The sequence below is a fragment of the Sapajus apella genome, unplaced genomic scaffold (assembly GCF_009761245.1).
Source record: "Sapajus apella isolate SASKATOON/1434 unplaced genomic scaffold, GSC_monkey_1.0 scaffold50, whole genome shotgun sequence".
Lineage (NCBI taxonomy): Eukaryota > Metazoa > Chordata > Mammalia > Primates > Cebidae > Sapajus > Sapajus apella.
In genome coordinates this window covers 10221897-10241392 of record NW_022436990.1, presented here as the reverse complement: position 1 = coordinate 10241392, position 19496 = coordinate 10221897, and the positions used below count along the sequence as shown (strand labels likewise).

General features: G+C 36.5%; 1 protein-coding gene across 3 annotated transcripts in view; it reads left to right on the top strand.

The window, feature by feature from the left end:
* The window catches only part of AKAP6 (A-kinase anchoring protein 6), a 685039-nt gene that overhangs the window by 545513 nt on the left and 120030 nt on the right, over positions 1–19496 (top strand). For all 3 annotated transcript variants that reach the window (XM_032242689.1, XM_032242690.1, XM_032242691.1), the window contains one exon: positions 127–247. In XM_032242689.1, the coding sequence (XP_032098580.1) occupies positions 127–247 (121 nt within the window). The remainder of the gene's footprint in view (positions 1–126; positions 248–19496) is intronic.

Sequence of the window (19496 nt, the reverse complement as noted above, 5' to 3'; positions counted from 1 at the left end):
TTTTCTCTTCTCTTTTTATAGATATCACTAGGAACATCATGGGTTTTCAAGAATATATTATTCTAATATGAGATTTTAACAACTACACTGTATTTATGCATACTGCATTTTGTGCCTTATCTTCAGGCTTCTGGACTTTGATTCAGAATATCAGGAGCTCTGGGATTGGCTGATTGACATGGAGTCCCTTGTGATGGACAGCCACGACCTGATGATGTCAGAGGAGCAGCAGCAGCATCTTTACAAGGTTAGAGCTACCCTTCCTGCCTTTACCTTGCTGTGGAAGATCTGATTAGCCTGACAAGTCTCTCTCTCTCTCAGGATATCTTTTCGTTCATTTTATGTATCATGGTGTCTATTAGAATTCCCTTCCCTGTCCCCAAACTCATTTCCATCCCTTATGTGCTGACAGGCTGGACCGACATCATAATTGCAAGAAAGTTCCCTTTATGACATTCTATTTGCTGTAATTCTATAGAAGGACAAAGATTTATCTTCAAGATGAATAGCAATAAATGAAACTGCATTAATAAATAGACTGAAACAAAATGAGGGATAAATGGACTAGTAACATTTAACAAAACATGGTATGATTGGAGTACTCAGGTGGATTCTATCTACCCTTCAGATTTTCCCAGAGAAAAAAGAAATTTGCCTTTGGTTTGGCTTGCTGCTGCCAAAGTACAAGGCTCATCCAATTTAATGTTTATTAGTGATACATAGAGCAGACGTTGTCATGTTAAGTCGATACATTTCTGTGTGATTTAAGAAAACTGGCTTGAAACTCACCTATTGATTGCAGGCAATCCATCTAATAACTATCTATTTTGTTTTCCATGTCTGCTAATTCACCCTTAACCTACTGTATTTTACCAATTCTACTTAAATAGTCTTAGCAGTTCTTATAAAGCAATCATGTGATTTTGACTTAAAACAAAAATGGTTGTAGGATTCACAGTGCCTGAAAAAGCTGTCAGGGGGAGGGAAGAGGGACTTTCCACTGAAATATCAGACTGCAGTAAATCATCCTCATTTAGGCAATTTTTATTGGAGTAATTCTGACAGTTGTCATCCTTGAATTGGTTTGAGCATATGGCATATTTCAAAGAGCAGATTGTGAATCATAAAAAATAAAATTAATAACTAACCACAGAATCAGCAACAGTATAATGACAAGAAACAACTACCCTCTAGTTTTTTTTAAGTTTCTTGTAGAATAAGAAGTACATTCAAGGTCAAATAAAAGTTGTCTTCTTTCTTCTTCAATGTTATCATTTTAAATTACTGTTCTTTAATAAATTATTTAACGTTTACCTCCCTTTAAGAGAGATATTCATACTTTTCAAGGGTCTGGTTGACTTTAATTAGTGTCCCCTAGGAATCATCTCAGTTAGGAGAAGATATAAGCTCCCCAGGGACCCAGCAAATGGGGACATTTTATTCTCTAAAGAATTCAGTCCAACATTAATTGAGCTTGTTGACTGTTAGCTGTTTCCTGTATGGATAGCTGTCCACATTAACAACAAAGCTATCTAATATATCTTCTGGCATAACATATTGTTACAGTAACAATCTCAACCTAATGTAACTAAAACTAGACGACTTCACATTTGACATCATGATCAGGAATTAGGTATGAAGACATGCCTATAAATCTATATTAACTTAGTGATAGAAAAATATTTTATTCTTAAGACTGAAGTATTAAAAGTTGAGCCAAATAGGAAAAATATGAAAGGTTACCTAACCCTAAGCCATTATCTCGGACTTTATTGCACTCATGATGCCAAATAGCGTTTCTTTTCTTCTTGATGCATTTTGTGTTTTGCATATAAGCCACTATTTTTTCAGAAACAGTGCTATTCTTTGTCAAAATCACATTCATATAATTTACATCACAATTAATAGGAAATCATTGAACAAAAATGCAGTCTTCTTTTTCTCGCAGTTTCTTTGTAAGTGCTTTGCCTGAAAATTCCCATTCTGGCATATCGAAGGCCATTATTCCACCCACTCAGAACTTCTGGGTTATAGTATTTTTCCAAACATTTTCTGTACTGTGATTTTTCATTTGTGACTCATGTCCTGTCACCATTCTTCTGCTTTTAGGTACTTAACATAGCTCTGCTCTTTAGACCAGCACTAACTTTGCATTTGGCTTATAAGCAAAATTAAAGATTGAGTTAGAAACGAGTAGAAAATGCTACAGTCTATAGGGTCTTTATGTGTGCCCCCAAATTCTTCCAGAGGCTTGGAAACCTCCAGAATAATCCTGAGGATATTGACTGAGGAGTCATGTAGAACTTCAGGTGGCTCCTAAATTAGAAAAACTGAAGAGAAAAATTAATTTCAGGTCTTCCAAGACTCCTCAGGGATTTCCAGGTTAGGTCAACATTTTCAATATCCTATTCCTCTGTTCTAATCTGCTTTTCTAGGAATCAGCTGAACTGATGCCTTGCAAAAGGGGCATTTATGGTCTGTTAATCATAGAGACCCCTGAAGGAGTAAAGCTTTTCAACTGGGTGCCCAGGCCTTGCTAGCTTTTAAATACGATTTGAGACTACCTTATTTATCTCTAATCTTTGTGTTTGTTGACCCCAAAAGATACCAGTGCTTTATCAACATTTTTTATTAAGGGCACTGTTGACATTTAGAGCAAAACAATTTTTTGTTAGTTTGTGGACGTTTTACATTACAGAATATTTATTCTTCATGTTCCCTAGTATTGTGACAAGTCAACAAGACCTCCCAACCTACTTTACAGCATTTCCAATTCCATCAACCTATCTATACCATCTCCACTCCTTAAAATATTTGTATAACACCAAGGAAAATGCCTTAAACTTGTATTGTATACATTATTGAGCAAACACCTTATATAGTTGATATTGAACTAACAGTTGTGAGTTTAAAAATCAAGGATGTAAATGAAGCTCATCATCCCTGGTATTAAGGAAAAGGACGAGGTACGAGCTGAAACTTTTAAGGGAGCTCTTCAGCTGAGTGATGGTAAAAAAAAAAGTCCTAGGGGCCGGGCGCAGTGGCTCAAGCCTGTAATCCCAGCACTTTGGGAGGCCGAGGCGGGCGGATCACGAGGTCAAGAGATCAAGACCACCCTGGTCAACATGGTGAAACCCCGTCTCTACTAAAAATACAAAACATTAGCTGGGCATGGTGGCGCGTGCCTGTAATCCCAGCTACTGAGGAGGTTGAGGCAGGAGAATTGCCTGAACCCAGGAGGCGGAGGTTGCGGTGAGCCGAGATCACGCCATTGCACTCCAGCCTGGGTAACAAGAGTGAAACTCCGTCTCAAAAAAAAAAAAAAAATCCTAGGAATCTATACTGCAGGACTGAATCTTTATTCCTTCTATTAGAGCATTTAAAACCTTTGTTGTCCCCTCTCTGGGTGGCTATTTCATCACTCAACTCTTTTCCTGGAGTAGTTATGCCCAAACCCTGACTCATGCACTTACAAAGTCCTACGTTGATCCCCAAGGTTTCATTTAGAAAGTCAGGTTACATAAAATCTAGTAAGATGCTAGTCAGTGAGAGTGAAGTTTATTTAGCCTTTTCAACATTAGATATTACCTTCCTGGCTTCACCTATTTATTTTTATATCCTGGTCTCCACTAGAAAATCACCTAGCCTTACCTCCTAAATATGAAACTACAGATTGTATGAAACACAGAAACCCTAGACTATTCACTCAGCACATATCCTGAGTAGAGCATCTGTTGTGATATTTAGACTATTCAAAGCCAGCAAAATACACAAAGAACTTATAAAGACAAATAATTGGATTTAATGGGCAAAGATGACATTAGCATAATATGACACAATGCAGAAACCTTAATACTGCAATGGTCTATAAAGTGGACTTTAAAGCATTTCTTTTTATTTTTATATTGTTAGAAATGTAAGACAATTTTTTGAGATAATTTTAAACTGCAGTCTCAACAGCAGTCTAATTCCTATTAAAAACTATTCCCTTAAATATACGTTCTTCTTTGTTTTGAGACAGTGAGTTATACTGCCAAAGAGTTCCCTTCTTCCTTATCTGTCCTCTGAATAGAAGGCTTCTATATCTATTTTATAACAAACATTGGCAATATCATCAGGCTAGAAAACACAAGTGTAGTCTTTTCTCATTTTTTTCTTCCTCAACCTGAGAATTACCTCCATGGAGAATTTGCACCCAGTCTCTTACTTTCTTTCTCTTCATTCCTCCCACCTTCCTAAGTAGGACAATTTAATTTGTCAAAAGTAACCACTATGATTTTGAAAGTTCAGCTCCTATTTGGACTAGAGTTACGATGCCAGAATTCATAATCACAGGAAGCTGTCACTCTGCTGGTCTGCATGTGCATTAACTATTAATGGAGAAATATTTAAAACCCACTTGTGAAGGAAAAGCTCCATTTTTTCATTTCTACAGATCAAAGGTGGCATTATTCGTTGGCTCAGGGAAGCTCAAGACACCTCCTCCCCTACCCTATAAGTGTTATAGACTGAGTGACCTAGAAGCATTTCAATGATTGGAGAGCTATAGCTCAGACTGCTGCCTTTTCTGCTCTACTATCCTCCTCAGCAGCTATAGCTGACTTTGTAGTATGGTGAGGGTGTGCTCTGTCAGGGGCTCCTTACCTAGGCACAAATGACTGCCAGTTTGCTGCTACCTACAGAGCACAGATGACAGAGCTCCTAGTGATCCTAGGTTGGTATGAAGTTCCAGAGTCCAAGGGTTAATTTCAAAGGCCAAATTCAGAAGTTGCATCCGGATGATTATTGTTATAATTGAACAAGAGTTGTTTTCACATATTTTGAAGCTCACTGAAACACCCCACAGATAGATTTGTTCCTCAAACAAATAGCTTAGCTTCACCTCATCAATAAAAGATTATAGTCATGTGCCACATAACATTATTTTTGGTCAATGAACAATGGTTATAATACTATATTTTTACTATAACTTTTCTATGTTTTGTTACACAAATACTTACCATTGTGGTACAGTTGCCTACAGTATTCAATACAGTAACATGCTGTACAGATATGTAGCCTAGGAGCAATACTGTATAGGCTATACTGTATAGCCAAGATTTATACTAGGCTCTACCATCTAATCTATCATCTAGGTTTATCTAAGTATACTCTAGGATGTTCACACAGTGGCAAAATCATGAAACACTGCTTGGATGGAGAGCAGAAAGTGAGGTGGGGAGAAAGGGAGAGATTATAGCAGGGATTTCTCAGAACATATCCCCATCGTTAAGCAACATATGACTTGTACACAATTTCAAAAGGGTTAAAAATTATCCTCCCAGCTTAAAAATACTACTAAATAAGTACCCACTTCAACTAAGACCTTTGTGCTTTCAGAGAACTTATACTAAAATTTTGTACTTAATTTTGAAGGTTAGTTACTCATAATATGTCTCCGTTTGTGTAAGTCCAAATGTGTTCTTGGTGTAAAAGGAAAAGGACCATTCATTTATATAATACAATGGCTACTAAACAGATCAATTACATTTTTACCCTGCTATGAATTTGAGGTTGTTTATAAGAATCAACATGAAAATAATACAAATATTTTAAAAATATAAGTACAAATCAGACTGGAGAAAATATACATAGACTAGAGGTTGCATCTTTAAGAAGAGTTAATATGCCTGCATATAAACTGTAAAGCCCTATGTAGTTACTAAAACATGATCCCAATATTATATTTTGAGTTTCTTGGTAGTGAAAGCAAAGAGGGAAATATGTCCAACTGAAAAATGTATGCTTTCTATTAAAAAAAAAAGATAATACTTCCTTTGAAGAAATTTTGTTTTGATACTTAGATGTGAAAACATTTTCCTTTAGGATATTTTTTTTAAATATAAGGGCTTAGAATGGTTGGTAAATAAATTTCTAACCATAATAATAATTTTTTTTTTTGAGACAAAGTCTTGCTTGCTCTTGTCCCCCAAGCTGAAATGTAATGGTGCAATCTCTGCTCACTGCAACCTCTGCCTCCCGGGTTCAAGCCATTCTCCTGTCTTAGCCTACCCAGGAGTTGGGATTACAGGAACCTGCCACCACACCCGGCTCATTCTGTATTTTTCGTAGAGACAGGGTTTTCCAATGTTGGCCAGGCTGGTCTCGAACTCCTGACCTCAGGTGATTCTCCTGCTTTGGCCTCCCAAAGTGCTAAGATTAAAGGCATGAGCCACCACAGTTGGCCTAACCATAATAATTCTTAAATAGAAAGATGTATGGAATAGAATTAGAAATTCTGAGGAATAGGAAATACAGAGTACAAGAAGAAAAATGGAACATAGTTGACTTGCTATTTTATAACTATTGATATCAAAATGATGTTGTCATACATGTGAACTGATAACAGAAAACAGATTAATCACACTATTCCTGTGTTTTATAAATTCACACATTTCAACCCTCTGGAATAATTCTCTTTTATTTTGTTCTGGACCAAATTGACCTAACTAATTTCAGATGTGACTTAACATTCTTAGAACTAAACTTGAGCTCCTAAAAGTGTAGTGTTAGGTTGGTTCATGGTCCAAGTCTCCATAGCTAGACTTGAAATAGAAGAAAATTTATTAAGTTTAAAAAAAATTACATGTTGGTGTATAGAATAGAAGAACATGTCAAAAAATTAAATTCTGTTAATTAGGCCTTATATTGGAATTTCAGTGTTGAGTGTTACATGTCTACCCTGATTTTCAAAATGAAACAAATTACTAGTTATTCAAGCAGTCAAGGTAAAAATGTACTAGATATATCAGGCACAAGAATTTAATGATAATTTTTTACTTCTTTCCTGGTAGATTAATTGTATAGCTTAATTGTATGTTAGATTAAAACTCCATTAAGATAAGAAGAATATGCTTAAATTCATTATAATATTTCAAATAACATTATCTAGTCATTTAAAAAGTGATCAGAATGGAAAGATTTAGACTGTCTCCACAGCTTATCTAGAAATGAATTTGTTGTTTCATTTTTATTAAAGTTTGAAAAGTCCTTAGATTAACTGTTGTATTAATTTGAGCTTTGATGAATCAGTGTTTGCTATGAATACTGGAATATATATTTTTCCTTTTTTTTTTTCTTTTTTTGAGAGAAGGCAAAACTTACCCTGAAAATGTTTAGGGGAAGAAAAAGTAGATGAATGTAGTTTTTGAACAATGTTTGAAACACTGTTCATGCTGGAGCCTGTAATTCCTATTTGAATCATTTCTTTTAAAAGGAAAAAAAAGATGTTAAGAGAATAGGATGCCAAGAAATAGTTGGCTCTGTGTGTGGAGGGGCAAGGAAGGGAAGCCCCGCCAGCAGTTTTTGTCTCTAGCGGGTGAGCCACTGTCCGGAAGGTGCGTTGGCTCTCTGGGCTGGCCTCTGAGGCATTGTGCTGCTCCTTCTCTCCCTGGCCTAGCTGGCTCTGGCCTAGAGTGGATCAAACAAGCCGTGGGGAAAGTTCCCCTCATTTGCATCACTTCTAGACAGCCCTGTCGTACTCTTTGCTGACAGGAAATCACTGTCTTTGTCACCTTTTCTCAGGGCCCTCCTTTTGGCAGAGATGGGCCATGTGACCACGCTTAATCACAACAACAGGGCTGGCTCGGGACTCAATGACATGTTTTCCTCAGCACTTCAATAAATGGGGTAGAGGAGTCAGTAGGAAATGAGTACATTAATTTTAGAGTGAAAAGATAATTAACACTTGAAGGACTAATGCTACAACCTATGGAATTATTATTCAAATTAAAGTTAATTTATCAAAAACTTGTGAAAACTATCTGCCCTAATGCAACTGTTTAAAAAAATAAAACTTGAATAGTAAGAGTTAGGCATGTTGGAGGCAGAGTGGGAAGAAGGCGGGAGAGGGGGGCTTGGATGGAGAGTGGAGAGTGAGGAGAGAGAAAGGGAGAGAGGAAAATCATAGCATGCATTAGCTATGTTTGAAAAAGCAACTTAAATGGGCTAAAACTTCAACATTTGGGACTGAAGGCTGGAGCACGTAAAACGCTTACTTAGATGATATGAATAGGACACTGGCAAACAAAAGCAGCAGTGTGCTCCTAGAAAACTGTGCTTAAAGGAGTTTCCTTGGCAACAGAAATGCAGTTCCAAAAGTAGACAGAACTTTCCTCAGAAAACATACTATTAATAACAACCTTCCGGAACAACTTGGAACAATTTGACGACTTGGCAATAATAATGCCAAGTGTTCTGCAAATTAATCTAACACATAACAGTTACGTTCTCTTGCCTGTAATTCTGCTGGACCCTACCTAGAACTCATTGCCTTTAGCAGCACAAATGTGAAAAATATTTCTAAATGCTGTCATGGAAAAGGAAAACCAAAAGAAATGCTAGTGGCCAACAGTAGCCAATGATTGTATTCAGCCTTTTGGAATCTACTAAGAACTCTGAACCCAATGAGATAAGTTTATTCCAATAAATGCTCCCATATTTACTATCTCATTTCAATAAAGATGCTTGCACAAACAAAACTTGGTAAAGGGTTAACAGTTTGAGACTTGCTGTGATGTGAAGCACATCTGAAGCCATTGGTTATATAAATGTAATAATGCTAACTAAATATGTGCCGAGTGTTATTTTTAAAAGTATCATCATTTCTTGTTAGTCCAGAGAATAAACAAATAAATACTTGGCCAATGGGAATAATTTGAATTCTCCTGAAGGCTATCCGTTTGCCAGCCAAGAGAGGTAGAGTATTTCCCTCCTCTGACCTTTCTTGAATCCTTGGATCTAAAGGTTAAAAGTAATCAATATCTCATTGTGCTGCTTGGTTTCAGGGTAATAAGTAATAACCATCATGTTAAAATCTAAATGATTACAGATAGCACTCAAATTAGTTGACCTGTTTGGGAGATTTTATTGCTTCCACTCAGGATAATAATTAGAGTTTGCTATTAAAACTTTGAATTAAGTTGCAAAAAAATTTCAGCCTCTAATTTTTTGAAAAATGACTTTTACTTAATTAGATGGGAATGTGTAGTATTCCCTCTTTTGTTAAGCTGAGAGCTTTGGCTTTAGCCCAAGATATTTGTAGATTTCTTTCTAGTTTCTAGAAAAGAAATTAGAGGAACATTTAAATACCTAATAAGAAAGGTTTTTGGATCACTGCCAACTTTGGCTCCTGAACTACTCAATAATATGTATATGGTTCAGGTCAGTGACTTCATAGCAATGGCCATCACCTACATTTTAGCATTTCCTATTTTTAAATTACTTACCTTTAGTGGTTGTATTCATATTGGGGCTAATCTGGTTTGGGGCTGGGAAAAAATTATATGATATATGATTAAACAAAGGGGTATTGATATAAAAAGGATAAATGATAGACTTAGTGTTCCATGTAATTACATCAGGAAGGCATTGGTTATCATAATTATAACTACAAGGAAGTGTATATATATAAGATACATATATTATTTATTCTAAATAATTTGTCTTTATCATCGTTCTAGTTTTTGTAGTTTATTAGAAAATCTTGAATGTATTCCTAAAGCAGGAATGTGGGGCTAGAAGGTACCTAGGTAACGTTTCAGTTATTTCAGAAGTCCTGGTACCTGTTCAGAATAGTTGGTAAGTCCCAAGGGAAAAGCTTTCCCATAGTGCTTTCACGAATAAACTCATTAACTTCCTTCCTTTATGTCCTTATCTTATAACCATACCTAACTTTGGAAAGAAGTAGATTTGTGATTGTCCAAGGGATATCAATTTTGGAGTAATTGGGAATTCTCCAACCTAACTAGCTCCAGTACCAACTGTCTGTACTGCCTTTGTCCCATTCTCAAGATTCATTCCTTTGTGGTAAAGAAGAATGCACTCTCCTGAATGCAGATATTCTGTGGGGAGGGGGGCAGGAGAATAATATTGAATTAAATATCAATTTTAATGTCTAGCTAAAATGGAAAGGCATTGGGAAAGTAAGAGAGTGGGCAGGGAGAAGAAATACAGAAAAGGGAACAAAAACGGATATTATCTTCTTCAACATTTGATAAAAAGAGAAGTGTTTGTGTGTGTGATATATTTGAGTGAGTATGTTTGTGTGGTATTGAGATGGGAATAGGATAGAGGGAGAAAGAAACTCATCAAAGAGTAAGATTTTACTAATTCATTTGATTGTGTCACTACCGCATTCACATTATCTTACTTAATGCTCACAGGAATCTTGATTATTTTCCCTAATTCACAGACACTGAGCCAAAAACATAGAGAGGTTAAGAAGCTAACCTGAAAGGCACAGAACTAGTCCCTTAGTCAGGCTAGGCTAGGGTATGCTGAGGTAACAAACATGCCCCAAATCTCAGAGGGTTAAAGCTGCAAAGATTTATTTCTCATGCATACTACATGACCATCACAGGTTGGCTTTTGGCTCTGCTTGGCATTGTCCTCACTCTAAGACTTAGGCTAAAAGAGCAGCCACCCTCTTAAATATTCCCTTACTATGGCAGAGAGGAAAGGGAGCTCTGGAGGGTCTCACCCTGGCCTTTAAGCCTTCTACCTGAAAGAAACACATGTCAGTTCCACTCAAAATTTTGGCCAGAACTAACTGCATGGCTCCAACCAACTTCAAAGTAGATGGGGGAACTGCAGCCCTACCATGTGCCTGAAATGCAGAAAGCTAGAAATATTTGTTGAGCGGTACTAATAACTACCACAAGAACTAAGTAAGTTGGGGGTTCGAACCCAATCTGGGTGGCTCCAGTGCTCATGGTCTTTCTTCACATTTTGCTTGCCTGCTCATTTTTGTCCCATATCATCTTCTCTCCAACAGGTAGATTCTTGTAAGAACATTATTTTCTTCCTCTATATGTGATTTTTATGCTAAGATAGAAGAAAGAAATGTTAGATGGTACATCTGCAATGAAAAGATGATAGAATTGGGTTGGCTCTTATAGCTAATCATCAGAATGTTCTGTGAAAGCCCCCAAACTTTCTTAAGTACCTCAACACCCTGGGAAAGTGTTGCCATGCTGAGCCTCACTGGAGCCTCCTGCATTTTGCTAGATTCAGGAAAGCTAAGGATGAAAATATTTATGCTTTTTGGGAGATGCACTAAAGGCGGCATTGCCCTCAGAGGATTCAACCTTCTGGATCCTATTATGCCAAAGAAGTTACTGAAGGGGGGTCCCCATGGAGAGATGCTCTACAGGAATATCATTTGCAGAAAAATAATTTTCCAGTCCTGTTGAGGAAGCAATTTCAGTTCTCAGAAACAAGATCCTTCCTAAGCATATTTTTAATAATGTGGGCATTTGTGAAACTCATACATTCTTAAACTAGGCACTTCAGTGACACTCTATCCCTAATGAGGCACACTGGGGTAAGCAAAGAAGGAAAGAGTGGTCTTCCTGCTAAACCTTGATTCATTTACGTAAGACATAAAACACACAGACGCACATACACACACATGCAAGCTAGGAAAGAAACAACCAGGCTAATGGTCTTTAGCCTTTGGGTTGATTTCAATTTCACTTCTAAAGTTTCTCAATCCACAGAGCTCTATCCTTTCTCCAGAAGGATAGCTATGCCCTACTGAAACTCATCTGAACTTACTATTTCAGCTGCTTTCCTATGTAGTTGATTCCATATGCTTACAGACATTTACGTAAAGAAAATGTGTGAATTTTAATATTCCCCTTGTCATCTCATTTTAGCCTTAAAAACTGGGAAGTTTGTGGAAGACTTTCACGTATATAAAATGTGTTTATTCATATACATTTATGTGTGTACACATATATACATGTATACAAAGTATTAACTTATTTAACTAAAAAAATATTTCACCAAGATTGAATTTGAATGAAGCCAGATTCTTTGAATCAGATATGCTATAGTCCCAAGACATTTAAATCATGCATATATAAATAACTGTACAAAATTCCTTCATATATGCCAAGTTTCACTCAGTAGCACATTTCCATGTTATAAATCTTGGCATACTGGAATTTACGACCTTCATTACAACAGTATTATCCCTTTTAGTACTCAAAAGTGCCTCCCTGAGAAAGTTCTCCTTGGGGATTATTTAGCTGAAAATACTTGTTTATTAATTAAATGTATATTTTAAAATAACGATCATAAATATGGACTTCGTAGACCAAATTTAATAATGAATGATTATATTTTTTGTTAGACTTCACACTATAGGCAGAGGGTTTGTGTCTATTTATTGATTAGTTATTAATGCATCTCCAGTGCCAAGCACAGTACCTGGCACATAATAGAAACTCAATAAATATATGTTGAAACACATATGTCTAACAAGACTTATTCAATAGTTAATTAAACTCTATTAATCAGATCTATGCTATTAATTCATTACTTTTTCAAGAAAACAATCCTATTTTTATGCTGTGATAATTGAATGTCAAGCTTTATTTTCTTTTTTATTGTATATAAAACAAAAATTTCTCTCCTTGCAAAATCAAAGTGCATTAAAGACAGTTCTTAGTACCAAGAGTACTCAGGCTTGCTCAGGTTGATATCAGGGAGAAAGAGAAAGTGGTAGGAAGGCAAGAAGGGAAAGACAAAGAAACCCATGTCTGAGACATAAACGGTACAAAAATCTACAACTAATCACCATAATTCTATGGCTAGTCTCCAGCCTCTCAAACCATAGTATTCTCTGATGTATTCTTGAATATTTAGATACATATGGGTATGATTATTTATACATATGAAGGTAACATGTGCTGTGCAAATGTGAAACCCAAAAATCAGATAATAGATGTAGGTAAATATAAATAGTAATTAGAAATGGTAGGTATAGCAGCACAATTTGTTCTTGTACCATAGCTGACAGGAGAGTTTATTGACCCATTCATTGAAGAAAATTAGATATGAGTTCAGATGAGCGTATGCTTCCGAAAATGTAGTCAGGAAGTGGGTGAGGAAAACAAGAAGGGACTTGGACTTGGGCTGGCTCTTTAATCCAAGTTTATAATGAGAAGGAGAGAAACGTGCACGAGAGAGAGAGTATAAGAGTGACTCATCTTCCCAAAGCTATAGCTAGCTAATTCACAGTATGGAAATTTGAAAATTAAATGTCACTGCTCTAATACCGGGAGAGAACTGAAACACTTTTGAAACTTTCTCCCACATTTTTATTTTTAAAAAGTTTTTTATATTATCCATAATTTTAAGAAATAATCATATATGGCCATTTGTAATTTTTTTTTACTTAGTGATTAATTGTGAAATTTAATGATTTTAAACAAGAAAATGTTACAAGATGCATCATTTGAAATTAGCACCTGACAAAGATTTGTAGTCACTTCACTTCTTGGCCCTCTTTGTGTCCGCCTTGACATCCTTTTGAGTTTACTATTTTCCCACCAAACTTTGTCCTTCCTCCTCAGCTTTCCTCAGCTGACATGCTGCCATTTGAAAATATGCATGATAAACATTCCTGTCTGTATGCTTTTTCTCTCCTCTTCTTCACTCTGATCTGCCTGATGGTGCTAAAGACCATTCTGTGAAGTAATGCTTATAAACCAGGAGCCAAATCCTCATGTTAAGTATAAATGAGTCTCTAGGGTTGGGTTAATTGAAATCTTTTCTGCAACATGGAAATATCGCAAAAGATTTCAAATTTGGCTAGCATCTTACAATCCAAGTTTTGATGATAGTTTCACTAGGCTCCATCCATCCAAGTTTGGGTTAGAAAAATAAATAAAGTATGGAAACACTGTCAGAAGCCTTTTCTGTTTGCAAAAAGATCCAGGGATACCATGAGTAATGCCAGAAATCTCATGTGACAGCCAGCTCTTGTGGGAGTTTTGAGCTCACCAAGTTCAGGAAATAGTTCCAAAAACCTGATTGGAGCACAACGATTTTTTTTTATCTGAAGTGAATAATCGTGTTCCCTGTCTGCTGTCTACATCGCAGACAGGGAACTGCTCAGACCTGTACCCTGCTGGGGTAGTCATCTCCCCAGCGCTAGGTAATATCTGGCACTCAGTAAATACTTTCTGAATTGAATCACCTGCTGATTTTGCTCCTGAATATTCCGAAGTTGATCTCTAAGAGATTTTGTACAGTTACATAGTTCCATGGAAAGTGGGAATTTCAATGGTGTTTCAGGACTGCAAGTGCCTTGAAAGGACCTTCATTTTATTCCTTCTCTTCCAAGGATGGTTTTTATCCATCCATATAGGAGTGAATTTGTCCTCCATTAAAGATCTTTCCAGAGGGAATTCCACAACCTTCCATTAAAATGTTTAACTCTCCCTTTCCTGAAAGTCTTCTTATAGCTGGTGTAAATCCTCTCTGATGTTGGGATTAGTTATCAAATCAGCCAGAATCCATGCTCTATAATTAGCTCTTCTGTTTTCTATATAGTCACATTTCTCAAGCTTTTGCAGTTTCAAATAGGAAATTTTTTGGTGCTCAAAGCTGGTTGGTGAAAAAATATTTTTAAGTCATTTATTTCAGTTTTGTCTACACTCCCTCTAACTGAAACCACTTCCATCCTCTTTTGTAGCAGAAAATATGCTAATATTGAAAGACTGCCGGTAAATCTTTATATTTGAGGGGCTTTAACAAGCTCCGTGGATTTCTCCATCAGGTTTTTCCACTATCTCTTATTAACAGTTAATAAAATAGTTCATGGATGGTTTGGAAGAGGAATGTAGCCTGTCTGAGATGGTATGACTTACACTATATATCTATAAAAAATTTTAAAAAGAAAAAGAGTATGATATAAAAAATGGACCAAAAAAAAACTCTTCCATTTAGGGACAGAGCTACTTCTTCTCCCAGTGGATGTGTAATATATTATTTATGTAAGAGGGAGCATTGTGTTTTTGGCTCACATTCCATTTGGAGCATACACAATATGACAGTTTCCTTGGCTTATTGTTGTATATGTGGCTATTTTTAATACATTGCTTTTGTCTCTTTTTCTTGCTTGCTTACATCTGTTGTTGTGAAAACTGACATAAAGTTTTTAAACATAAAAGAAGTGATGGAGAAAAAGATGTTAAGAGACAAACAACATTTCAAGGGAACATGAGGTGGAGATACAGGAGCAGAGTCACCATTGAGCGAAACCAAAAGCAGACTCTGCAAGATAAATGGGAGAGAGGGTCAGAACAAGCACGTGCAATCACAGAGGGAAAAAATGGCCATGGCGCTACACAAAGCATTTCTAATGAATGAGCTTAGTGCCTTTTCCTCCAAATTATTGAAACATTTTAGGCTTCAGTTTTTAAATCTAGGAAATAGGGATAATAACACCTGCCTTGAAAGATTGTTGTTAGGATTCCATGAGGTAATGTATATTGGAGCTTCACCTGGTCCTTGGTAAATAGTATGTGCTCAGTAGATGAAATAGAATCAGGGGCTGACAAACTATGACCTGTGGGTCACATCCAGCCTACCGCTAATTTTTAAAATAAAGTTTTATTAGAACACTGCCAGGAGAATTCATTTATGAAATATCTATGCCTGCTTTTACACAATGGTATAGTTGAGTAGTGTGAACAGTGACCATGTGGCCAGCATACCTAAAATATTTACTATCTGCCTCCTCACAGAAAATGTTTGCTAATCCCTGGTATACATAATAACTATTATAGTAACACTTAGGAATAGATAATTATTTTACAGACTTGAATTATTTATCAGCTCAATTTTCTATCTGCTGTATTACAGTAATATCTGTTCATTATTGTTCTTTTGCCCCAGGTTCTAGTTTTCATTTTGTAACAACCCAAACTCTGTTTTGCTTGCTTTTCAGTATAACATTAAATGGTTAATTGGTTCATTTCACCACCAGGTGGCCTCCTATACTCTATTGTGGTTGTGGTAACCAAAGAAAATTCAGAAAGTGGATCCTATACATTTCTTTCAACTTTGACTGTCACCGTGTTCATATAGCACTTCTCTGGTGGTCTGACTGTTCTGGAATTGTTCTATGAACCCTACACCTCATGTTTGGCTTTGAAACATAAATAAATTCACACTGAGCTTTTTATAAAATGAATTAATGCTTTTAAATGCATACACACACACACACACCCCAAAATGGACTTTTAATAAAGAAGCTTGGTTGTCACTAATAGCTTTGCCATGATTCAGTCCCACTCTCATAGGTATACAGAGTTAACTGATCTCGAAGCTTCCTCAGGAAAAGACAAAGGCCAAAGAGGCTCAGATCTCTATATGTTAATTTCTCTTGAAGGGAATGGTTGGACCTCATCTCAATGCCCCAGTTTATGTTATTTTATTCTATAGATCCCCTTTTGAGCTTTCTTTGATCTTATTTTTAAGCTTCACTAAAGACCAGTGTTAGCAAAGGAAGATTGAGAAGCCATGTGATAAAGCCCTGGAGAAGGAGTCCAGATTCCCCTCGGGCAATTATTCTTATCCTCTCAGGTCTCATTTTTTTCATCTGGAAAGTGAGGGGGATGGACTCAGTGTCTCTCAGGTCCATTTCAACTTCAATATTTTCTCTTTGGTGAAAAAAATCAAAGACTACTTCAATTAGTAATTGACTTTGCCTATAAGCAATCAGGCAAAATCAGAATTTTAAGACTTAATTTCACAGGCTAGAAGAACAAACTCATGGGTAAATATAATACAGGCATACCTCAGAGATATTACAAGTTCAGGTCCATACCACCATAATAAGGAGAATATCACAATAAAGCAAATCACAGGAATCATTTGATTTCCCAGTGCATATAAAAGTTGTGTTTACACTATACTATAGTCTGTTAAGTGTGCAATAATAGCATTATATCTAAAAAATGTATTTAATAAAAAATATTTTATTGCAAAAAGGTCCTAATGATCATCTGAGCCTTCAGCAAATCAGATCTTTTTGCTGGTGAAGGTCTTGCCTTGGTGTTGATGGCTACTGACTAATCTGGGTGGTGGTTGCTGAAAGCTGGTGTGGCTGCAGCAATTTCTTAAAACTATGAGGTTTGCCACATGGATTGGCTCTTTGACAAAATATCTCTCTGTACCATACAATGCTGTTTGATAGCATTTTACCCACAGTAGAACTTCTTTCAAAATTGGAGTCAATCCTTTCAAACCCTGCTGCTGCTTTATCAACTAAGTTTGAGTAATATTCTATATCCTTTATTGTTATTTCAACAATGTTCACAGCATTTTCAACAGCAGTAAATTCTATCTCAAGAAACTACTTTCTTTACTTATTCTTGAGAAGGAAAACCTCATTTGTTTAAGTTTTGCTTTGAGATTACTGCAAATCTGTCACATCTTCAGGCTCCACTTCCAATTTAATTCTCTTGCTATTTCCACCACATCTGCTATTACTTTCTCCACTGAAGTGTTGAACCCCTCAGTCATCCATTAGGGTTGGAATCAACTTCTTCCAAACTCCTGTTAATGTTGATATTTTCATCTCCTCCCGTGGATTGCTAATGTTTTTCATGACATCTAGAATGGTGAATCCTTTTCAGGAGATTTTCAATGGACTTTGTCCAGTTCCATCAGAGGAACGACTATCTATGGTACCTATAGCCTTACAAAATGTATTTCTTAAATAAGACAACTTGAAAGTCAAAATTACACCTTGATCCATGGGCTACAGAATGGATGTTGTGTTCGCAGACATGAAAACAGCATTAATCTCCTTGTACATCTCCATCAGAGCTCTTGGGTGACCCACTGCATTGTCAACAAACAGGAATATTTTGAAAGGAATCTTTTCTACTGAGCCATAAGTCCCCACAATGGGCTTAAAATATACACTAAACTGTGCTGTAAACAGATAAACTGTCATCCAGGCTTTGTTGTTCCACTGACAGAGCACAGGCAGAGTAGAGTTAGCATTATTCTTAAGAGCCCTAGAATTTTCAGGATAGGGAATGAGCACTGACTTAAATTTAACGTCATCAGCTGCTTTAGCTTCTCATAAGAGGGTCAGCCTGTCCTTAAGCTTTGAAGACAGGCATTGGCTTCTCCTCTCTAGCCATGACAGTCCTAGATGGCTTTTCTTTTTTCTTTGTTGTCTCATGTAGCCACCTTTATCAATTATCTTAGCTCGATATTCTGGAGAACTTGCTGCAGCTTCTCCATCAGCACTTGCTGCTTCATCTTGCACTTTTATGTTATGGAGATGGTGCCTTTCCTTAAACCTCATGAACCAACCTCTGTTAGTGTCCAACATTTCTTCTGCAGCTTCCTCACCTCTCTTAGCCTTCATAGAATTAAAATGAGTTAGAGTCTTGCTCTAAATTAAGTTTTGGCTTAAGGGAATGTTGTGGCTGGTTTGCTCTTCTATCCATGCCACTAAAACTTTTTCCCTATCAGCAATAAGGCTGTTTCACTTTCTTATCATTTATGTGCTCACTGGAGTAGTACTTTTAATCTCCTTCAAGAACTTTTCCTTTGCATTCACAACTTGGCTAACTGGCACAAGAGGCCTCATTTTCAGACTATCTCAGCTTTTTACCTGCCTTGCTCACAAAGCTTAGCTATTTCTAGCTTTTCATTTCACTTGAATACTTAGAGGCCATTGTAGGATTATTACTTGGCTGAATTTCAATATTGTTGTGTCTCAATGAATAGGGAGGCCTGAGGAACAGAGAGAACTGCTGGTAGGTGGAGCAATGAGAACACACACAACACTTACCAGTTAAGTTCACTGTCTTATATGGGTGTGGTTTGCGGTGCCTCAAAACAATTACAATAGTAACCTCAAAGATCACTGGTCACAGATCAGCATATCAGATAAAATAATAATGAAAATTTTGAAATATTGAGATAATTACTAAAATGTAATGCAAAGATACAAAATGAGCACATGCTGTTGGAAAAATTGTGCCAATAACCTTGCTTGACACAGGGTTGTCACAAACCTTCAATCTGTAAACATTGTAATATCTGTAAAGCATAAGAAAACCAAGTATCTGTATTTTTTTAAAACACCATAAAAAGTACATAATTTCAAATACAACTCTGGTTCACTTCAGGCAGTAAAAATATAAATATATATTTTATGAGACTTCTTAGACATTTTCCTTTCCATTTTACTTTTTTTCAGTGGCAGATAACTTCCATAGGATTCTCTGCAGTGTCTTTTGCTGTCTGTCATGGAAATTCAGCTTTCTCTTTGACGTCTTATTTTCCACACATTTTAATTTTTCTACCTTCTTCTTTAGGCAGAATTACCAAATGCCCCTCAGTTTGTCTTCACAGCATAGAACAGACATATTCACTTACACTTCTATTGAAACTAGGTCATGTCATAACGTATGAGCCACCTTTTCTTACCTTCTGCTTGCATTGTGGTACATACATTGGTAGTTTATACAATATTTGAATTGTCACATTGGATGTCACGGCAAATACGACTAAAGGCATTTAGCTGTCTGTGAGGAAAGGACCTGAATAGTCCCTAAAGAATTTTGGTAAAGAACAGATTCACGTTTGAATTCGAAGTCTACACCCTGAGAGATCTAGTGACAGGCAATCGCTCT